At 43.0% G+C, this 18,092-nt stretch overlaps 1 protein-coding gene across 1 annotated transcript in view; it reads left to right on the top strand.

Annotated features, from left to right (window-relative positions):
* CLCN5 (chloride voltage-gated channel 5) overlaps positions 1-18,092 on the top strand; it is a 116,720-nt gene that overhangs the window by 20,227 nt on the left and 78,401 nt on the right. The window contains exon 4 of the mRNA XM_075324039.1: positions 16,830-16,975. Within this exon, the coding sequence (XP_075180154.1) occupies positions 16,830-16,975 (146 nt within the window). The remainder of the gene's footprint in view (positions 1-16,829; positions 16,976-18,092) is intronic.

Below are 18,092 nucleotides of genomic sequence, written 5' to 3'. Positions count from 1 at the left end.
TAGCAGTTCTCTGAATGCTGAGCGCTTTATAACCCTGCCCACAACACTGATTGGCAGCTTTCTGTGTAGACTGTGCATAGGCAGAAAACTGTTAATCAGTGGTGGGGTTGGGTTATGCAGAGCTTATGATTATGGAGGACTACCGAGTAACAGGTTTACTTAGCCCTCTAGTGATAATCTTTTGCTGAAGAAGTGATTTTATCAAAACTATAGCAAGCAGCCCAGTAAGTGGCACATCGCTGGAATCTGGGACTCTGTCTCCACATTGTGCTGCTGTCAGATTAGATGGCAGATACCTGATGATAGATTTCCTTTTAAGGTAACGGACACACAGTGTAAGCAGTATTTACAGATTATGGTCTTTCTGTACTAAAAAAACCCTACATTTTTACTAAGGAAATGGAAAAAGTGGTGAATGCTGCCTGTCACGGGGTCCTTCTCTGATATCACACAAGCAACAGAGCGAGAGATGGATGAACAATCCAAAGAAGATTTATTCCAAGCAAATCAAACGGTCCATAACATAATCCACCATACAGAGAGTAAAAATAGTCCAGAAACACGAATATAGTTCAGTAAGCGATAAGTGTCCAGGTCTCTCTGGTGAGCCGCAGCTTTTGCCCACAGAGGATGAATCTTGCTCCTTCACTCTTGAAGTTCTCAAACAGACTGATTAATCTCCCAGGTAAACAGAGAGTTTGGTGGTTCCCCGACCCCTTCCCCCCCAGACGTAGGAACAACAGCCCAGCAGAGGGGGGATTAACAGGCAAACAAGACATTGTTCACAGAATGGACAACAGAGCACCGCGCCTAAAATACGAACCTACACAAAATCATACACAATTCCCCATATTCCACCATCACACTGCCATATGAGCATTTCTATACAGATTACTGTTCATACTGTGCACTATGGCTTCTTACATCTCCATGTAAACCTCACAGCATTTTCTTAAAGGGGTTGTCCACAACACTGCAGAGGCATGAGAGGGCGGGAGGTTTGGCGATCCCAAATCCGTGGACGTAATTTGTAGCAGCCCAACTTCAACACATTCTTGGATTGAGTGATCCCAGGGAATTTAATAGTTTCACTGCCCATCATAAAATAACAATACTCCATACTTACATTGTTATATCACATTACCACAGGGGGGGGACGAAACAACTCCAACAGCGAAGCTGCCGGGCCGGGAGGTAAGTCTGAAGCATTTTTATTTTATATCAAAAGTAGGATGTCGTAGGAATGGACCCTTTAAGGTTGGGTTTACACCACCTTCTCCCCTCACCTCGCACATTTGTTGGGGCTTTTCGATGAGCACCTGAACAGTGGCACTCTGTCACTCCCTAGATATGGCTGATGACTTCAATGAGGCAAACTATCTAAAATATGAAACTTGCAGAGAAGAGAACATGGTGTGAACCAGTCTCAACTTTTCACATGTCATATGCTACTTCCTAAATGTTGGTCAGGATCCCTTCTACCAGATGAGACCGAACAAAGAGATGCTAAAATGATGCACGCTCACTTAGCTGTTTTGGACGCTCGTGTTATATACATTTGAGTGGCTGCGAGGAATATAGATCTCAACTCTTACATCCTGCTGCACTCGGATTACATAGCAAAAACCTGCAGAGAGATTCCATGTAACTTCAGGTTTAGTTTCTCTTACAGCCGGGATAAAGAATTAGGCCATTTTATTAATTGAATGGAGCACAATGTACTGCTTAGAGGCCACAATGCCGCCCACTATGCCTTGATGTCATCTGAACACAGAAATGCTTGTTTTGAGTATTACACAGCTCAGGACCAAAATGGGTAACAATGAGTATCCCACTCTGAGTCCCCACATATTGGACGAGGATAGGATCCCTTGACCACTGCTTAGCACAGAAAGCAGTGTATGAGTGGCTGTCCCTGAGTCACTGCTTTTCCCTTTTACGTTTCTCGCTTATAATTACATTGTAGTTTATCATAACACCCATAATCTTTAATGGAGAAACCATATGTGCATAGTCTCAATCTCCTCCCCCTCCTCCTCTTTTGGTCTCCACCACCTCCTCCTCCTCTGGTCTCCAGCTCACCCTTATCCTCCTTTGGCCTGGACCTCCTTCTCCTCTGGTCTACACCACCTACCTTCTCTGGTCACTACCACAGCCCCCTCCTTTGGTCACCATCACCTTTTTTGCCTCCTACTTTGGTATACACCACTTCCTTTTCCTCCTCCTACTCTGGTCTACACCACCTCATTTTACTCCTCTTCCTCTGGTCTACACCACATCCTTGTACTCCTCCTCCTTCTCTGGTTTACACCACCTCCTTTTAGTCATCCTCCTCTGATCTAAACCACCTGCTTCTCCTCTGGTCTACACAAACTCTTTTTAGTCCTCCTCCTTCTCTGGTCTACACCATCTCCTTTAACTCCTCCTGCTCTGGTTTACACCACCTCCTTCTTTGGTCTACACAACCTCCTTTTACTCCTCCTTCTCTGGTCTACTCCACCACCTCCTTTTACTACTCCTCCTCTGGTCTACACCACCTCCTTTTACTTCTCCTTCTCTGGTCTACACCACCTCCTTTTACTCTTCCTTCTTCTCTGGTCTACACCACCTCCTTTTACTCCACCTTCTTCTCTGGTCTACACCACCTCCTTTTACTCCACCTTCTTCTCTGGTCTACACCACCTCCTTTTACTCCACCTTCTTCTCTGGTCTACACTACCTCATTTTACTCCTCTTCTTCTTTTCTCTGGTCTACACCACCTCTTGTTTATGGCATAAACTTTTCATCTTCCATAAATTTATCAGAGGCTAATACTGATTGGTGTGTTTAGTGTGACACTTTGGCCCGCAAAAAAGAAAATATTGTGTGCTTCTGATTTATGTTAATGTTATTTCATTCTACTGCCTTCCCTTGCATATGTTATGGAGCAATGCTGGCGGCAGACTTGGCAGTATGGCTGCCGATCCAACCTGAGACTCTGTAAAGGGGAGACTATACACAATAATGAAATGTCTAACAATGGCTTGGTGAACATCTGGCCAACAGCACTCTCTCCAGACTCCTCCATACACCTGAGCACTTTGTCGGCTGCTTTACCTTGCCTTGATGAAAAGGATTGGCAGTCTGAAATCACAGGTGCTTGATGCTCATCTAGTTGGAGGAGCATCAGGGGGTCTCCGTGCACATACATGCCCAGCAGTCATTGCTGAGCAGTTGCTTGATTCCAGCAGGATGTGGAGTGGTACACAACACTAAAAAAGGGGAACACATGGGATCTGATCTCACAGTATCACTTCTACGTTTCTTGCAGAAGTACCTGCAGAAAGTGGGACTTTTTGGTTATCACTTTCGTCAAAACGTACTTGGATAACATTAGTAAAAATTGATGATGAATTGACTTAAAAATCTGCAGAGCCTGCCTAGCACATTACTGTATATGTATTGATTATGCTAACAGTCACCCACCAAATGCTGACCGTACCCGAGTTCAGTGATGGTGGAGCTGTCGGTGGTGTGTTACTTCCATGTTATTCTAGCTGTGTGTTCCTCATTCTCAAAGAGCTGAAATAAATGATTCCTATATGGCCACTTCTGCCTATCTTGACATAGGTAATATACCTACATTTACATACGCACTATAATGTTCTCTATCCTCCGGGGATAGAAAAGTATCTGGAAGATAAAGGTTGACTTGCTGGAGGAAAGTCTTTAAAAGGACCTTCAGCAGGTGATTTAAGCTCCTTGTGTGTGTGATAACTATCCAGCAGCAGGCTTTTACACTTGTGTAGGCCCACCTTGAGAATGAATGGAGCAAAGGTTGCGCCCTACTACATTCATATGGAGCTCTTAAGTGCATCAGTGCTGTTGTCAGTAAAGGGAGGGGGCTCAGGAACTTAAAGGGAACCTGTCACCAGTTTTGGGGCCTAAAAGCTGCGGCCACCATCACTTGGCTCTTATATACAGAATTCTAACATGCTGTATATAAGAGCTCAGGCCGCTGTGTAGAACGTAAAAATCACTTTATAATAATCACCTAAACTGTTGCTGCGGTGGAGTTAGGCCAGATGGGCATCTCCTTTCTCCGGTGCTGCCAGCTCCTCTTTCGGCTATCCTTGTCCTCCTTCTGAAGCCTGTGTGCATGATGTGTCCTACGTCATATACACTCGTCAGTCCTGCGCAGGCGCACTACAATACTTTGATCTGGTCTGCTCAGGGCAAAGTGCGCCTGCACAGGACCTCAATGCCGGCGAGTGGGGTGGGGAACCTTTTTTCTGCCGGTGGCCATTTGGAAATTTCTACCAACCTTCGGGGGCCACACAAAATTATTAATGTTTCAATGATCCTGCTATATTTGGTGAAACTGTTAATTAACTCACCTCTACTCTACTCTCCTATCATACACTATGTAACTAAACCAGTCAGGCGGTTTAGCAGCAGGGAACGGTAGCCTATGTCATTGAGCCATTTCAGGTGTTGGTATTGACTGCGGCTAATCACTTCCAGAGAGTACACAAGAGGGAGGACTCTCGCTGTTCTTTTGGGAAAACTGCTGAGAGTAAAACAATTGTTTTATTGATCTGTGCTCTTGGTCTAGCACTTGTGAATCAGGATTTGCATGTGTAGTGTGTGGCCTGCCTGGCCTACGATTTTATATTGTATCATTTGTATTTTATCTTGCTGATATACAGTCATGGCCAAAAGTGTTTGCACCCTTGTAATTGTTCAAGAAAATGAAGTATTTCTCCAAGATAATTATTGCAGTTAGACGTTTTGTTATACAGATGTTTATTTCCTTTGTGTGTATTGGAACAACACTAAAAAAAGACAAAAAAAAAAGCAAATTATACATAAATATCCAAAAATAATCTGACAAAACTGTTGGAATATTTCCAAAATTGTGGGTAAACAACTTTGTTGCAAGCATGGGATTCTCATTCTAACTCACCCTTGGCTAAAAATTAGATGTGGGCAATATGAAAACCGTACCTGTAACTTGATAAAAAAAAGGGAGAAGTTGAACCAAAAGTGTTGAAAAATAGCAGCAATCTTAAGGTTGCAAGTAGAGATGAGTGAACCCGTGGATTCAGTGTGCGTACTGAACACAGACTTTACAAAAAAAATAAAATAGAGAGTGAGTTCGGAAATCAGGTACTTTACGTGCAAAGCTCTCACACGACCACTGCTGTGCTCTTCTGGTTGCTGGGTGCTCAGCCCAGTGCGAGCTGCTTGCAGTGTTTAAACAGCTTGAACTGGGGGTAAAAACAGCATGATCGGATGTAATGTACCCTAAAAAAATGGAAAACCCCGCACACCTTTCCCCGGAAGTATTCTGTTTATGGGTGGTCGCATGTGGGCCTAGACCCGAACTGCCAAATTAGTGACTTCACTCGGGTTTCAGATCAAGTCCGAATCCCAAACTGAACTCTATCTATCTAAAGTCTGGCTGAATCCGCCGAACTGAACTTCCACGGGTCCGCTCATCTCTAGTTACAAGTCCATCTCCAGGGATCTTCATGTTTCTTTGTCAACGGTGCACAACATAACAAAGAAGTTTACAACCCACGCCACTGTGGCTAATGGCTAAATCCCTTTGAACACCTATGGAGAGATCTTAAAATTGCTGTTGGGAGAAGAATATGAAAGACCTGGATCAGAGAACAAAAGAAGAGCCCAAAATTTTCAGGTGGGGGGTGTAAGAATCTTGTCGATGGTTATAGAAAGCGACTGATTGCAATTATTTATTCCAAAGAGTGTGCAGCAGCCAAATATTAAACTGAGGGTGTCAACAATTTTGACCGGCCTTTTTTTAGGTTTTTGAGTGAAATTATGTTCAATTGGTATTATTATCTTCATTTATTTTGCTTGCAATGAAAAAACACAAAAGAGAATGAAACAAAAGTCAAATCATTGATCATTTCACACAAAACTCCAAAAATGGGCCAGACAAAAGTATTGGCACCCTTAGCCTAATACTTGGTTGCACAACCTTTAGCCAAAATAACTGCGAACAACTGCTTCCGGTAACCATCAATGAGTTTCTTACAATGCTCTGCTGGAATTTTAGACCATTCTTCTTTGGCAAACTGCTCCAGGTCCCTGAGATTTGAGGGGGCCTTCTCCAAACTGCCATTTTGAAATCTCTCCACAGGTGTTCTATGGGATTCAGGTCTGGACTCATTGCTGGCCACTTTAGTAGTCTCCAGTGCTTTCTCAAACTATTTTCTAGTGCTTTTTGAAGTGTGTTTTGGGTCATTGTCCTGCTGGAAGACCCATGACTGCTGAGGGAGACCCAGCTTTCTCACACTGGGCCCTACATTATGCTGCAAAATTTGTTGGTAGTCTTCAGACTTCATAATGCCATGCACACGGTCAAGCAGTCCAGTGCCAGAGGCAGCAAAGCAACCCCAAAACATCAGGGAACCTCTGCCATGTTTGACTGTAGGGACCGTGTTCTTTTCTTTGAATGCCTCCTTTTTTTTTTCCTGTAAACTATGTTGATGGCTTTTCCCAAAAAGCTCTACTTTTGTCTCATCTGACCAGAGAACATTCTTCCAAAACGTTTTAGGCTTTCTCAGGTAAGTTTTGGCAAACTCCAGCCTGGCTTTTTTATGTCTCGGGGTAAGAAGTGGGGTCTTCCTGGGTATCCTACCTTACAGTCCCTTGTTATTCAGACGCCGACTGATAGTACGGGTTGACACTGTTGTACCCTCGGACTGCAGGGCAGCTTGAACTTGTTTGGATGTTAGTCGAGGTTCTTTATCCACCATCCGCACAATCTTTTGTTGAAATCTCTCGTCAATTTTTCTTTTCCTTCCACATCTAGGGAGGTTAGCCACAGTGCCATGGGCTTTAAACTTCTTGATGACACTGCGCACCGTAGACACAGGAACTTTCAGGTCTTTGGAGATGGACTTGTAGCCTTGAGATTGCTCATGCTTCCTCACAATTTGGATTCTCAAGTCCTCAGACAGTTCTTTGGTCTTCTTTCTTTTCTCTATGCTCAATGTGGTACCCACAAGGACACAGGACAGAGGTTGAGTCAACTTTAATCCATGTCAACTGGCTGCAAGTGTGATTTAGTTATTGCCAACACCTGTTAGGTGCCACAGGTAAGTTACAGGTGCTGTTAATTACACAAATTAGAGAAGCATCACATGATTTTTCAAACAGTGCCAATACTTTTGGCCACCCCCTTTTTTATGTTTGGTGTGGAATTCTATCCAATTTGGCTTTATGACAATTTTTTTTTCTTTCTTTTGAAGACAAATTAAATGAAGATAATAATACCAAAGAATTTGTGATTTCAATCGTTTTCAAGACGTAACTGAGTATTAGCTGACAGAATTGCAGGGGTGCCAATACTTTTGGCCAGCACTGTATAACGAAACATGTAATTTCAATCATTTTCTGAGAGAAATACTTCACTTTCTGCAACAGTTTCAAGGGTGCCAACACTTTCAGCCATGACTGTATGTGTACAGAACCAATAAAACTCAAAGTAGCCAAGTTGAATAAAACATGACTGGTATGAACTGTGTCTTGCAGTGCCTGATGCGACTGTCAGACCCAAGAGATGACGATCGCTGAGCTAATCCACTAACCTGTCAATGTATAATCACTCGATTTCTGACATCTGAGTGGCAGGAATAGCTGTTCTGGTGGGAGATAAACACAATAATGGTACTGTGTTAGACTATGGCCCCTATGGCTGCCACCACCATGTTTGACAGTGGGGATGGTGTGTTCAGGGTGATGAGCTGTGTTGCTTTTACACCAAAAAACTGGAGCTGTTCACACTGGTGTTAAGGAGACCTGCAAGAGACAGATTAGCCTGATTCACTAAGAGTCCCACACTTAAGGGGAACCTGTCACCTGCGGGGCTATAGGATGCAGTCCAGTCTAATGTGCGTTGCTTATTTTGAACCGGCGCTTCCTCTATCCTTACAATGCCACCCTCCTTCTTGCTTTGTGTGGATGACAAGACAGTGTCCTCCGTTGGGCTCCTGTTATGCCCACTTCTTTCTGCTATGGTGAGGTCAGATCAAATTACTAAAGCGCAGGGAAAGTTCAAAGAATGCCCAGTCATTAGCACTACAATACTTAACTCTGCCCTCAACATGGCAGAGAGATATGCACAGGACCGTAGTGGCATCCTTTGTGTGGATGACGTAGGATGCGTCATCCATACGAACCAGACAGGTGATCTCAAGCATAGAGTAGGCATCGGACTAGAGACTAGTAAAGCCCATCAGACCAGAACATATTGGACCGCTCCGCAGGTATGTGACAGGTTCCCTTTAATTAATCGGGCATGGGCAATTAGTGACTTGTGCCTCCGTGTGCACTTTGCCATGGACCGTACTCCAGCCATGGACTAGAGTAAGATACTCTGCAACTCATTATGAACATGCCAAGCTGGTTTTGCCCCGTCCCGATTTCATTCCATTCCATAATTTTGGTGGAGCCCACCAAAACTGTCGTTAAAGCGCCAAAACGTCCACCATTTTTTTGCGCATCTGTGCATAAATTTAGCATTTTTTTTGTCCAAAGCCTTTTATGCCTCTATTCTAGTGTACTCACTGTGAAGAATCTGTGTCACAGTGTCCTATCTTATTTGACTGTTACATGAACTATATAAATCCTACTCCATGAAACATACAGCCATGAATAGTCACATGTATAGATTGGTTGGCGCTCTAATGTGAATTATCCCTTACTTGATAGAAACAAGGAGAAGTAAAGGGGGCGATTCACTCAGACTAGTGCTGTGCGCTATGACTATGATGCGAAAAATTCATCATGAGGCATGTGCCAGATTCATTAAGGGGTATGTCTTCTCAGTGGTGTGCGCCTGCCCCAAAACCACAATTATAGTCAGGGTCTATAATAGCATTTCTGGCGTAATCCCCACATCCCCCCCACCAATGCTGTCAATTTGGCTGAAGTTAATGGCTGTGCACCACTCCACGTCCACGCCACACCCTCTCCCGCCTCCTCTCCCCAGTGTCTAACATTTTTGACACAGCTACTTCAATCTGTCATAAAAACACCAAAAGTGCAAAGATTTTGTGACATTTCAAGCCATTTTATGCCAGATTTCTGGCTTTGGTGAATGACCCACATAATTTTTGTTCCCTGTTTAACCAAAGTGGGGTTAAAGTACATAGATGAGTCCCTTCTGTATTGCATGCGGGCAAAGGTCAAAATCCAGTCCAGTGTGAATGGAGTCAATCTCCAAATAACACGTCTAGATTAGAGTTGAGCGAGTACCTAACTATTCGTACTCCCTATACTCATAACAATTACTGTCTAAGGCTATGTGCACACTAGAAAAAGGATTTTTCTTAAGAAATTTCTTAAGAAAATGTCTTGAGAGTGAAGGATTAGCGCACCTGCGTTAAAAAATGCACCAAAAACGCACCTGCGTTTTTACCGCGATTTGGTGCGTTTTTACCGCTGGTTGCTCCCTGCGTTATTGTGCCATTATCTATGGTAACTAACGCAGTTAGCTGCAGAAAAGAAGTGACATGCTCATTCTTTTTCTTAAGAAAATCTACAGAAAGAATTTTCTTAGAAAAAGGGTACTCCAAAGTACCATAGCAAAATAAGGGGTGGACCCAGATTTTTCTGCAGCCCAACCCAGTTAGCACAAACTCATTAACATATTGAAGATAAGAGGACAAGAGTTTTTTTTAGTGCAAAAATTAACAAAATTTTATTAGACATAGTGGGAAAAGATATCCAAACAGTCATTAAAAACAGATTAAAACATTAATGACGGATTACCCCCACATAGGACATGATGCAAAGGTTAAGGTTTATGCATATGGGGCTTGTAAATAAAGCATACTTAATTGTGCAGAGACAACATGTGGGTATTATCTAACAATCAGCCGAACACTGTCATCACCCTGCCAGAAAAAATCACTACAGTATTAGGCACATAGCAAATAGACCAAAGTGTATAAACATGAGGCATAAGGATATAACAAACTCAATTGTACAAAGACACCATATAAGTAATATCTAGCAAATTGCCATACACTTTGTGAACATACTGCCGGACAAGGTGAATGCAGTCTAAAGCACAGCTATGATTGAGTTTAAGACCCCACTAGAGAACCTGCACAAGTAAATAAGGTGACGCCTCCTCCCTGATGAAGATTATTTATTTCTAATATCGAAACGTACGTAGGTCTTCCAGAGGCTCTACTACTGGCGGAGTTCCCCTCCTCACTTGGTCGGACTGATACAGGGTGCTTTCTGAACTGGTATTTACTTGTGCAGGTTCTCTAGTGGGGTCTTAAACTCAATCATAGCTGTGCTTTAGACTGCATTCACCTTGTCCGGCAGTATGTTCACAAAGTGTATGGCAATTTGCTAGATATTACTTATATGGTGTCTTTGTACAATTGAGTTTGTTATATCCTTATGCCTCATGTTTATACACTTTGGTCTATTTGCTATGTGCCTAATACTGTAGTGATTTTTTCTGGCAGGGTGATGACAAAGTGTTCGGCTGATTGTTAGATAATACCCACATGTTGTCTCTGCACAATTAAGTATGCTTTATTTACAAGCCCCATATGCATACACCTTAACCTTTGCATCATGTCCTATGTGGGGGTAATCCGTCATTAATGTTTTAATCTGTTTTTAATGACTGTTTGGATATCTTTCCCCACTATGTCTAATAAAATTTTGTAATTTTTTGCACTAAAAAAACTCTTGTCCTCTTATCTTCAGAAAGAATTTTCTTAAGAAAAAAACGCAGTGTGCGCACAGCTAATTTTTTTTTTTTTTGCCATAGGTTTGGCTGGGGAATGTCTGCAGAAAGGTTACAAGAATTTCTCAAGAAATTTCTGCAGCAAAAACGCAGGTCAAAAACGCAGTGTGAACACAGCCTAATACTCGCGTATTCGTTCTGAATAGCGTGTGCAATGCAAGTCAAAAGGGGAAAAAACTCGCAATGTAACGAGTAACCCGAATTCCGCACTATTCACTACTCGGATGAAAAGTACGGCATTCGGGTTACTCGTTACATTGTGAGTTCACCCCCATTAACTTGCATTGCACATGCTATACGGAATGAATACGCGAGTATTAGACAGTACTCGTTATGAGTACAGCGAATACGAATAGTTAGGTACTCGCTCAACTCTAGTCTAGATATATGGGAAACACAAAGCGCAATAGGGCAATATCCGAGGGATAAACGAAAGGTAATGAGTGAAGATTTGCTCACATGGAAGGGTTGTGTCCGACACAACCACTGTTGTAGCACGAAAACGGCTGCAGCATCCCCAGAGATATAAACGATGCTTCAGTGGAGAAAGAAGGGTTAACACAGAGCTGTCGGATAGGATCCTGCATAGTGATTTTTTTTTTTGCGCGTTTCGCAGATTTTATGCGTTTCGCAGATAAATTCCTTCCTCAGGAGCTATTGAGATTCAAATTGATAGTTCCTGAAGAAGTAACTTACCTCAGAAACGTGTAGAACAAAATTACTGTATTTCTTCTTCAGTCTGGAGTGATTGGAGGTTATAAACCCAAGGCACAAGGACTGTGATGTAATTAATTTTTGAAAAAAAGAGTGTAAGGGGTCTACACCTACAAGAGGAGCCCGGGATGGCAGCATTCAGGTGTCAGCCGAGGATGTCTGCACTGCCCTGGTGTGATTGGGTCCTGCACATCTTTCTATTCAGTGTTCGGCACGTTGGCTGCAGAGGCTGCCTTTTATGATGTCCTCTGTGCCGCTCCTGGAACCTGCACCAAACTGTGTAGAATTTTGGGGAACAACAAATTAGAAATAAAAAGATTTTAACTCTTTGAAATAATGCTGAATTGCACTGAAAGCCAATGAGGTTTGCTTTGCAGGTAGATTATTACCCAGAACCACAATGTAGAATTGCTGAGATGGGAAGAGAAAGCTGCAGTACAGAGAGGGGAACGTCTCCAAGTGTAAGATATTGATAGGAGAGACCGGCAGAAAATGAATAATTAGTCAAGGAAAAAGAGAAGGAGGAGAGAGCGAGAATTAACCTTTAGTCAGGCCGGAAGTGCCAGCAGCCCGGACCATGGATACACACAGCCCAGGTGAGCACACACCATAGAAAAGACCCAATTTATGGGAAATTGTGATAGGGTTAAAGCTATGTAAAAGAGGCGCAGTGTATGCTCAGTTACTGGCTATTCGGGGTGCGGGCTAGTCTGGTTTTTATTTACACCTTAATAAGTAAAGTCCATCACTTCAGGTATGTATGCACGCAGCAGTTTTGTGCCTTCACCGAAAAATGCACCTTGTGCCAGAAAATAAATCGGAAATCGCATACGTTTTTTGTGCGTTTTTCTCTCGTGTTTTTTAGTAAATAGTGTTAAGCAGACTCACAGATATCTGGGGTCGGCAGGTCCAACCGGGTTTAAAAAAAACAACAACAAAAAAAAACGTTCTAGCCCAGAATTGTTCCCAGGTATCTGGCTGGACTCTGGTCCCCATATAAATCTATGGAGACCAAAATCCGGCGCTTAAAAATGGATAGGGGGATAGGAGCAAACGCGTTATACTTGCTGAGTCTCCGGCTCTAACTGCTCCCGCAGCTGCTCATTTTACTTCTAGGGCCGCTCATTAGCCTCATACATATTCACTGCCCACCGGCATCTGTGATTGGTTGCAGTCACACAGCACTCCCACCGCTGTGTGTGTCTATATCGTACTGTCAAAATAAATACATAAAAAAAAAAAAAATTGATGTGTGGGCCCCCCATAGCATGATACCAGCACGCATGTCTACAGGCTGCAGCCCCCAGCCGTGGGTTTATCTTTCTGTGTATTTAAATAAGATGAACCGCATGCAGCTTTTTTTTTTTTTAAACTTATTTAAATCCATAAGCATTTCAAAAAGCTCCTATGAACAAAGTAGAAGGCATAAAATTGCTCACGAGAGACAAGACACCAAGCAATAAAAATATTAAAAAATGTATGCTTTATTAGAAAAATATTTTTAAAATTTAAATATTGCTTTTTTTTTTTTTTCCCTTCATTGATTACTGATAACAAACAATATTTGAAAAGACAGGGTTATTTCCAAAAAGGCTAAAGACGAGGGGAATAAATACCAGAGGGTCCACCAACAAGCTATATTTAAATTATCCATACAATGCCAATCAATAACTATTAAAGTTCCAATAGCAGATATCTATGCAATAATAAGGTACAATAGTGCTCAAATGAAAAAGCGGCAACAGAGGCAAAGATAAAGCAATAAAGAGTATTAACCCCTTCACGACCAGCCAATTTTCGCTTTCCGTTTTTTCGCCATTCTTCTTCCGAGACACGTAACTTTTTTATGGTCATGTGACTGCTCATTTTTTGCGAAATGAGCTGTACTTTTAAAAGAAACCATACATTTTACCATATAGTGTACTGGAAAACGGCAAAGAGATTCCAAATGCGGGAAAAATTGCAAAAAAAAGTGCGATTGTGTTTGAGATGCTATTCACTGTGTTCACTATATGGTAAAATTGATGTGTGGGTATGATGCCTGAGGTTGTTGCGAGTTCGTAGACACCAAACATGAATAGGTTTACTTTTATCTAAGGGTTTAAAAAAAAATCAGAAGTTTGTTCGAAAAAAGTGGCGCACGTTTTTTACGCCATATTCCGTGACCCGTAGCGTTCTCATTTTTCGGCATTTATGGCTCAGTGACGGCTTATTTTTTGCGTCTCAGGCTGACGTTTTTAACCATTTTTGCGCAGATGCTATGTTTTGATCGCCTGTTATTGCATTTAGCGCAAAATTTGTGGCGACCAAAAAAACGTATTTTTTTTTTCCGCTACACAGTTTACTGATCAGATTAAGTGATTTTATATTTTGATAGATGGGGCATTTCTGAACACGTCGATACCAAATATGTGTATTTATTTAATTTTTTTAACCCTTTAGCTTTCAATGGGGCGAAAGAGGGTGATTTGAACTTTTAGGTTTTTAATTTAAATTTTTTTAAACTTTTTTTTTACTTTTTTTTAATTTTTTTATTTTACTAGTCCCCCTAGTGGGCTATATGGATCAGCAGATCGCTCTGCCATATCTGCTGATCACAGCTATAGAGCTGTGAAGAGCAGATATACTCGTTTCATGTCTCACCCAGCTCTCGGCTGTGTGAGGCAGGAAGTGAGTCATGTGAGCTACAGGAGTCATCACCTGACCCTGTGCTACCATGACAACCACCGGAAGTCACGTGATCACGTCGGTAAGTAAAGGTTTACCGCTGATGCCGTTATAATGGCGCTGTCACATATTGACAGCGCAATTTAAGGGGTTAAACGGCACAGCCAGATAACGATTCTGCTCGTGCCCACATCTCAGCTGTGAAAATCAGCGGCGATGTGTGCCAATCGCTGCAAGCTGCCGGCGGCAGACCGCGGGCTGTAACACTATGACCGCTAGGACGTAATATTACTGCCCGCGGTCGTTAAGGAGTTAAATGTTTTGAAGAAGGGGTCTGTGGAACTCGTCAGCCTTCAGCCCGACGCGCGTTTCGTCTTGTGTTAGACTTCCCAGGGGAGGTAGTGTAGTGAGTGAGTGGTACTTTAAAAAAACGGTGTGTGGTCCTCACCCCCCCCTCGCCCCCGCCAATTTTGACACCTAGGCAAGATAAAAGCCAACAGCTGGGGGCTGGTATTCTCAGGCTGTGGATACACAGCCAAGATAAGCGCACAGCTGGGGGCTGTAGCCTTAGGCTTTATCTTTGCTCGGTACCATAATAGGGAAGGACCCTACGCCAATTACTTTATATTTTATACCACAATAGACGTGGTCTGTGATTCAAAGCAGTCAGATGCTTCCACACAAGCCGGTGGGCGGGGAAGCAGTGACTATGCAGAATGTGCATGAGTGTAATGAATGGCCCTGGAAGTAGAATTAGAGGCTAATTAGCTTAATTAGTGACTTTCCATAATGCTCGTTACTCGTGCCAAGCTCGTCCAAGCGCCTGACTAGCTCAAATCGAGTAGCGAGCATTTGAGCATTTTCATGCTCATCCCTCACATGCGTTTTGATGCTTTTTTGCCATTGTTGCGTATTTTGGGGCCAAAAACGCTGCATCTTTGTGGTAAGAAAAGATACAGTGTGTGAACATAGCCTTATAGTGATCACTGCAGTCCATTACATAGCAGCGGAGACCTCCTGTGATCACTTCAGTGCAGGCCCACTGCGGCTCATTTTCTGGTGAGGAGGTCAGTGGTGATAATGCACATCCTGCAGCACACTTTGAAGTGTTCCTAGTTCCTCTCCCACCTTATATTGGGTACTCTAGTTTGTATATGTCAGTGCAATGTCCAGGGATGGTGGCAAGTTGACCTGCACAGTTTGTCCTAGTGTTTCTCCATAAAAAAAATGGTGGCATACTTTTAAAGAGAGGCAAAAATACGATTATTGCAAAAAGGAATTTAATTATCTGATATATGCGCCATAACTGCTTAGTAAGTAAGAGTTTTCCACAATTATGGATTCGGTAGTCCAGGAATGGAAAATAAAATCTTAATTGGTGGCAATGGTATGCTGAGCGAACAGTAACTGCTATCCAAAGCTGTGTAAAGTAGAGGAGCAGTAATAGAGGAGTGCTGCAGATTTGTTGCAGATGCTTTGTATAAATGAGAGTAAATATCTGTTCCTCATAGCTGTGAACACAGATGTGGGTGCATATGGGTCTGTGTACCACTGTCTTTCTTCTGAAACCCCTAGTCTTGATAGCCCATCTCATGTAAAAATAGAAAAAGTTACCTTTATGCCAATGTTTAAGCACTTTTTTAATCCCCAGCCCTGCGTACACTGACACTGTAGGAGATGAGCGCGCACCAGGGTAGTGCAGACATGCGCTCTCATCCCTTTCTCATGTCTGCAGGGGCCACTCGCTGTATACAGGATCACACAGGAGTAGGTGGCCGATACTTAGTGTCAGTGTTTTTATCCTACTCTCCTCTGTGTGCGCTCGGCCTCTGCAGTGTCAGTGTTTGCATGCCCTTCTGTCCTCATCTCTCGACCACTGCTGTGTGATCCTGTCTGCAGCGTGCGGCCCCTGCAGACAGGAGAGCGACATCAGCGCACACTAAGGCTGCTTTCACACTTGCGTTATTTTGCATCAGTTGCAATCCGTTGCGTGACTGATGCAATGGATGTGTTGCAGATATTGCCACAACTGATGCTGCAAAAAAAACTGATCCGTTGCAGCTTTTTTTTTTTCTGGAACTTATTCATCTGAGCATGCTCAGTTGGTAAATGACAGATCCGTCACAGGAATCCGTCCAGTGACGCATTACAACGGATTCCGCTCTTATAGGCTTCCATTATAAAAATGACGGACGCCGACGGAATCCTGCACATTGCATTTTTTCGACTCTCCAATAAAACACTACATGCTGCATTGCTGACGCCCAACGATCAGCCATTCCACGACTGATCGATTGCGCGGCGGATGCAACGCGGGGCCATCAGTCACAATCAGTCGTCCATACAAGTCTATGGGGAAAAATGGAATCCTGCAAAATATTTTGCAGGATACCGTATTTCCTCAAGGCGACGGATTGCGTCTGATGCAAAATGACGCAAGTGTGAAAGCAGCCTAACACTGATATGGTGTGTGCTGCTGAGGGATCAACTCGGGGAGCACTTTAAAACGAGCACTGTCAATCAACAGTAAGTATGGAGGATGGTAATTGAGGGTGGACATGGGGCCCTGAAGTGCTTAATCGGTGGCTTGTCTAGTAGTTAACACCTTTAAGCTTCCCTCACTATATAAATGTGAATAATCTGGACTATTTCATGTTCTAGGATTTACCACATACAATGGGAATGGCTTACACGGCACTGGCAATGTCATGGACTTCTTGGAGGTACCAGGAGTTGGAACGTATGAAGATTTTAACACTATTGACTGGGTGCGGGAAAAGTCCAGAGACAGAGACCGGCACAGAGAGGTAAAATCTTCACCTGATGAGACACCTTTACATGTTGATTGTTTTCTTTAGCAATGTAAAATCACAGCTCTCATTGTGGGCCCTCCATGGTGGAGGCTACAGTCCCCCACTCATTTAAAAAAATGTTAGGGCACTTCCACATTGCGTTTTCACCTACGTTCACTGGTCTCGTTGGGGCATCCATCCCAACCCCCCACCCCTCCCCCGCCGCACAAAATGTGTTTCAGACGAATACGCCGATGGGGCCATTGACTATAATGGAGCTGACGGAGTCAGCGTGTGCTCTGTCTTGCACTATTTTCGGGCATATACGTCTTTTGCAGGCGGATGGATGCCCCGATGGACCAGTGAACATAGGTGAAAACGCAATGTGAAAGTGGTTACAGATTTAGACCGCACTGTATATTTACAATGGTGTGGGTTAACATCGCCGTACTATATGCCATAAACTAACAGGTCTTTATCAGAGGTAAAAGTCCAAAACTCATCTGCACTATTTTACAGTTTAAAGGTTGTCATCTGTGGATCAATCCCTTTACAGTATTAGGAGGGTCTCAATCTAGGGTTCAGTGTTCAGTTCTCCTACAGCACCACCTATGGAGAAATTGCACAGCATTACACATTTCCCAATGAAATCTCAGTTTATTTATGTCCTACATGGTCGTTCTCAGGGTTAGTAATTTCTTTTGTAGCCTTTCTCTACTACAGCTAACTTGCTTGTGTAGGGGTTATCCGATAAATTGGAAAAAAAAATCATCTCTGAAGAAACGCATACCATTATTCAAAGCTTAATAGTGATGGGTGAACCTGCAGATATATGGAATCTGTAGGTGAATCTGGATTTGTTGTTTTTTTTTAAAAAAAAAACCTGGTTCAAGAACAGAATTAATTCCAGATATCTGGACGGACGCCAATCCCCATATAATTCTAGGGGGACTTTAATCATGTGCTTTAAAATAGCGGTAAAAAGGGTTAGGGGGATTAGAGCAGGCGCATTATACTTACCAAATCTCCTGTGCAGCTGTAACACTACTTCCGGTGCCACTCATTAACCTCATGCATATTCACTGCTTCCCCCACCCACCAGCAGTCCCGATGTCTGTGATTGGTGGCATTC

The sequence above is a fragment of the Anomaloglossus baeobatrachus genome, chromosome 9 (genome assembly GCF_048569485.1).
Source record: "Anomaloglossus baeobatrachus isolate aAnoBae1 chromosome 9, aAnoBae1.hap1, whole genome shotgun sequence".
NCBI lineage: Eukaryota > Metazoa > Chordata > Amphibia > Anura > Aromobatidae > Anomaloglossus > Anomaloglossus baeobatrachus.
The sequence above is the reverse complement of the archived record's forward strand: the minus strand, read 5'-3'. Positions and strand labels throughout refer to the sequence as shown.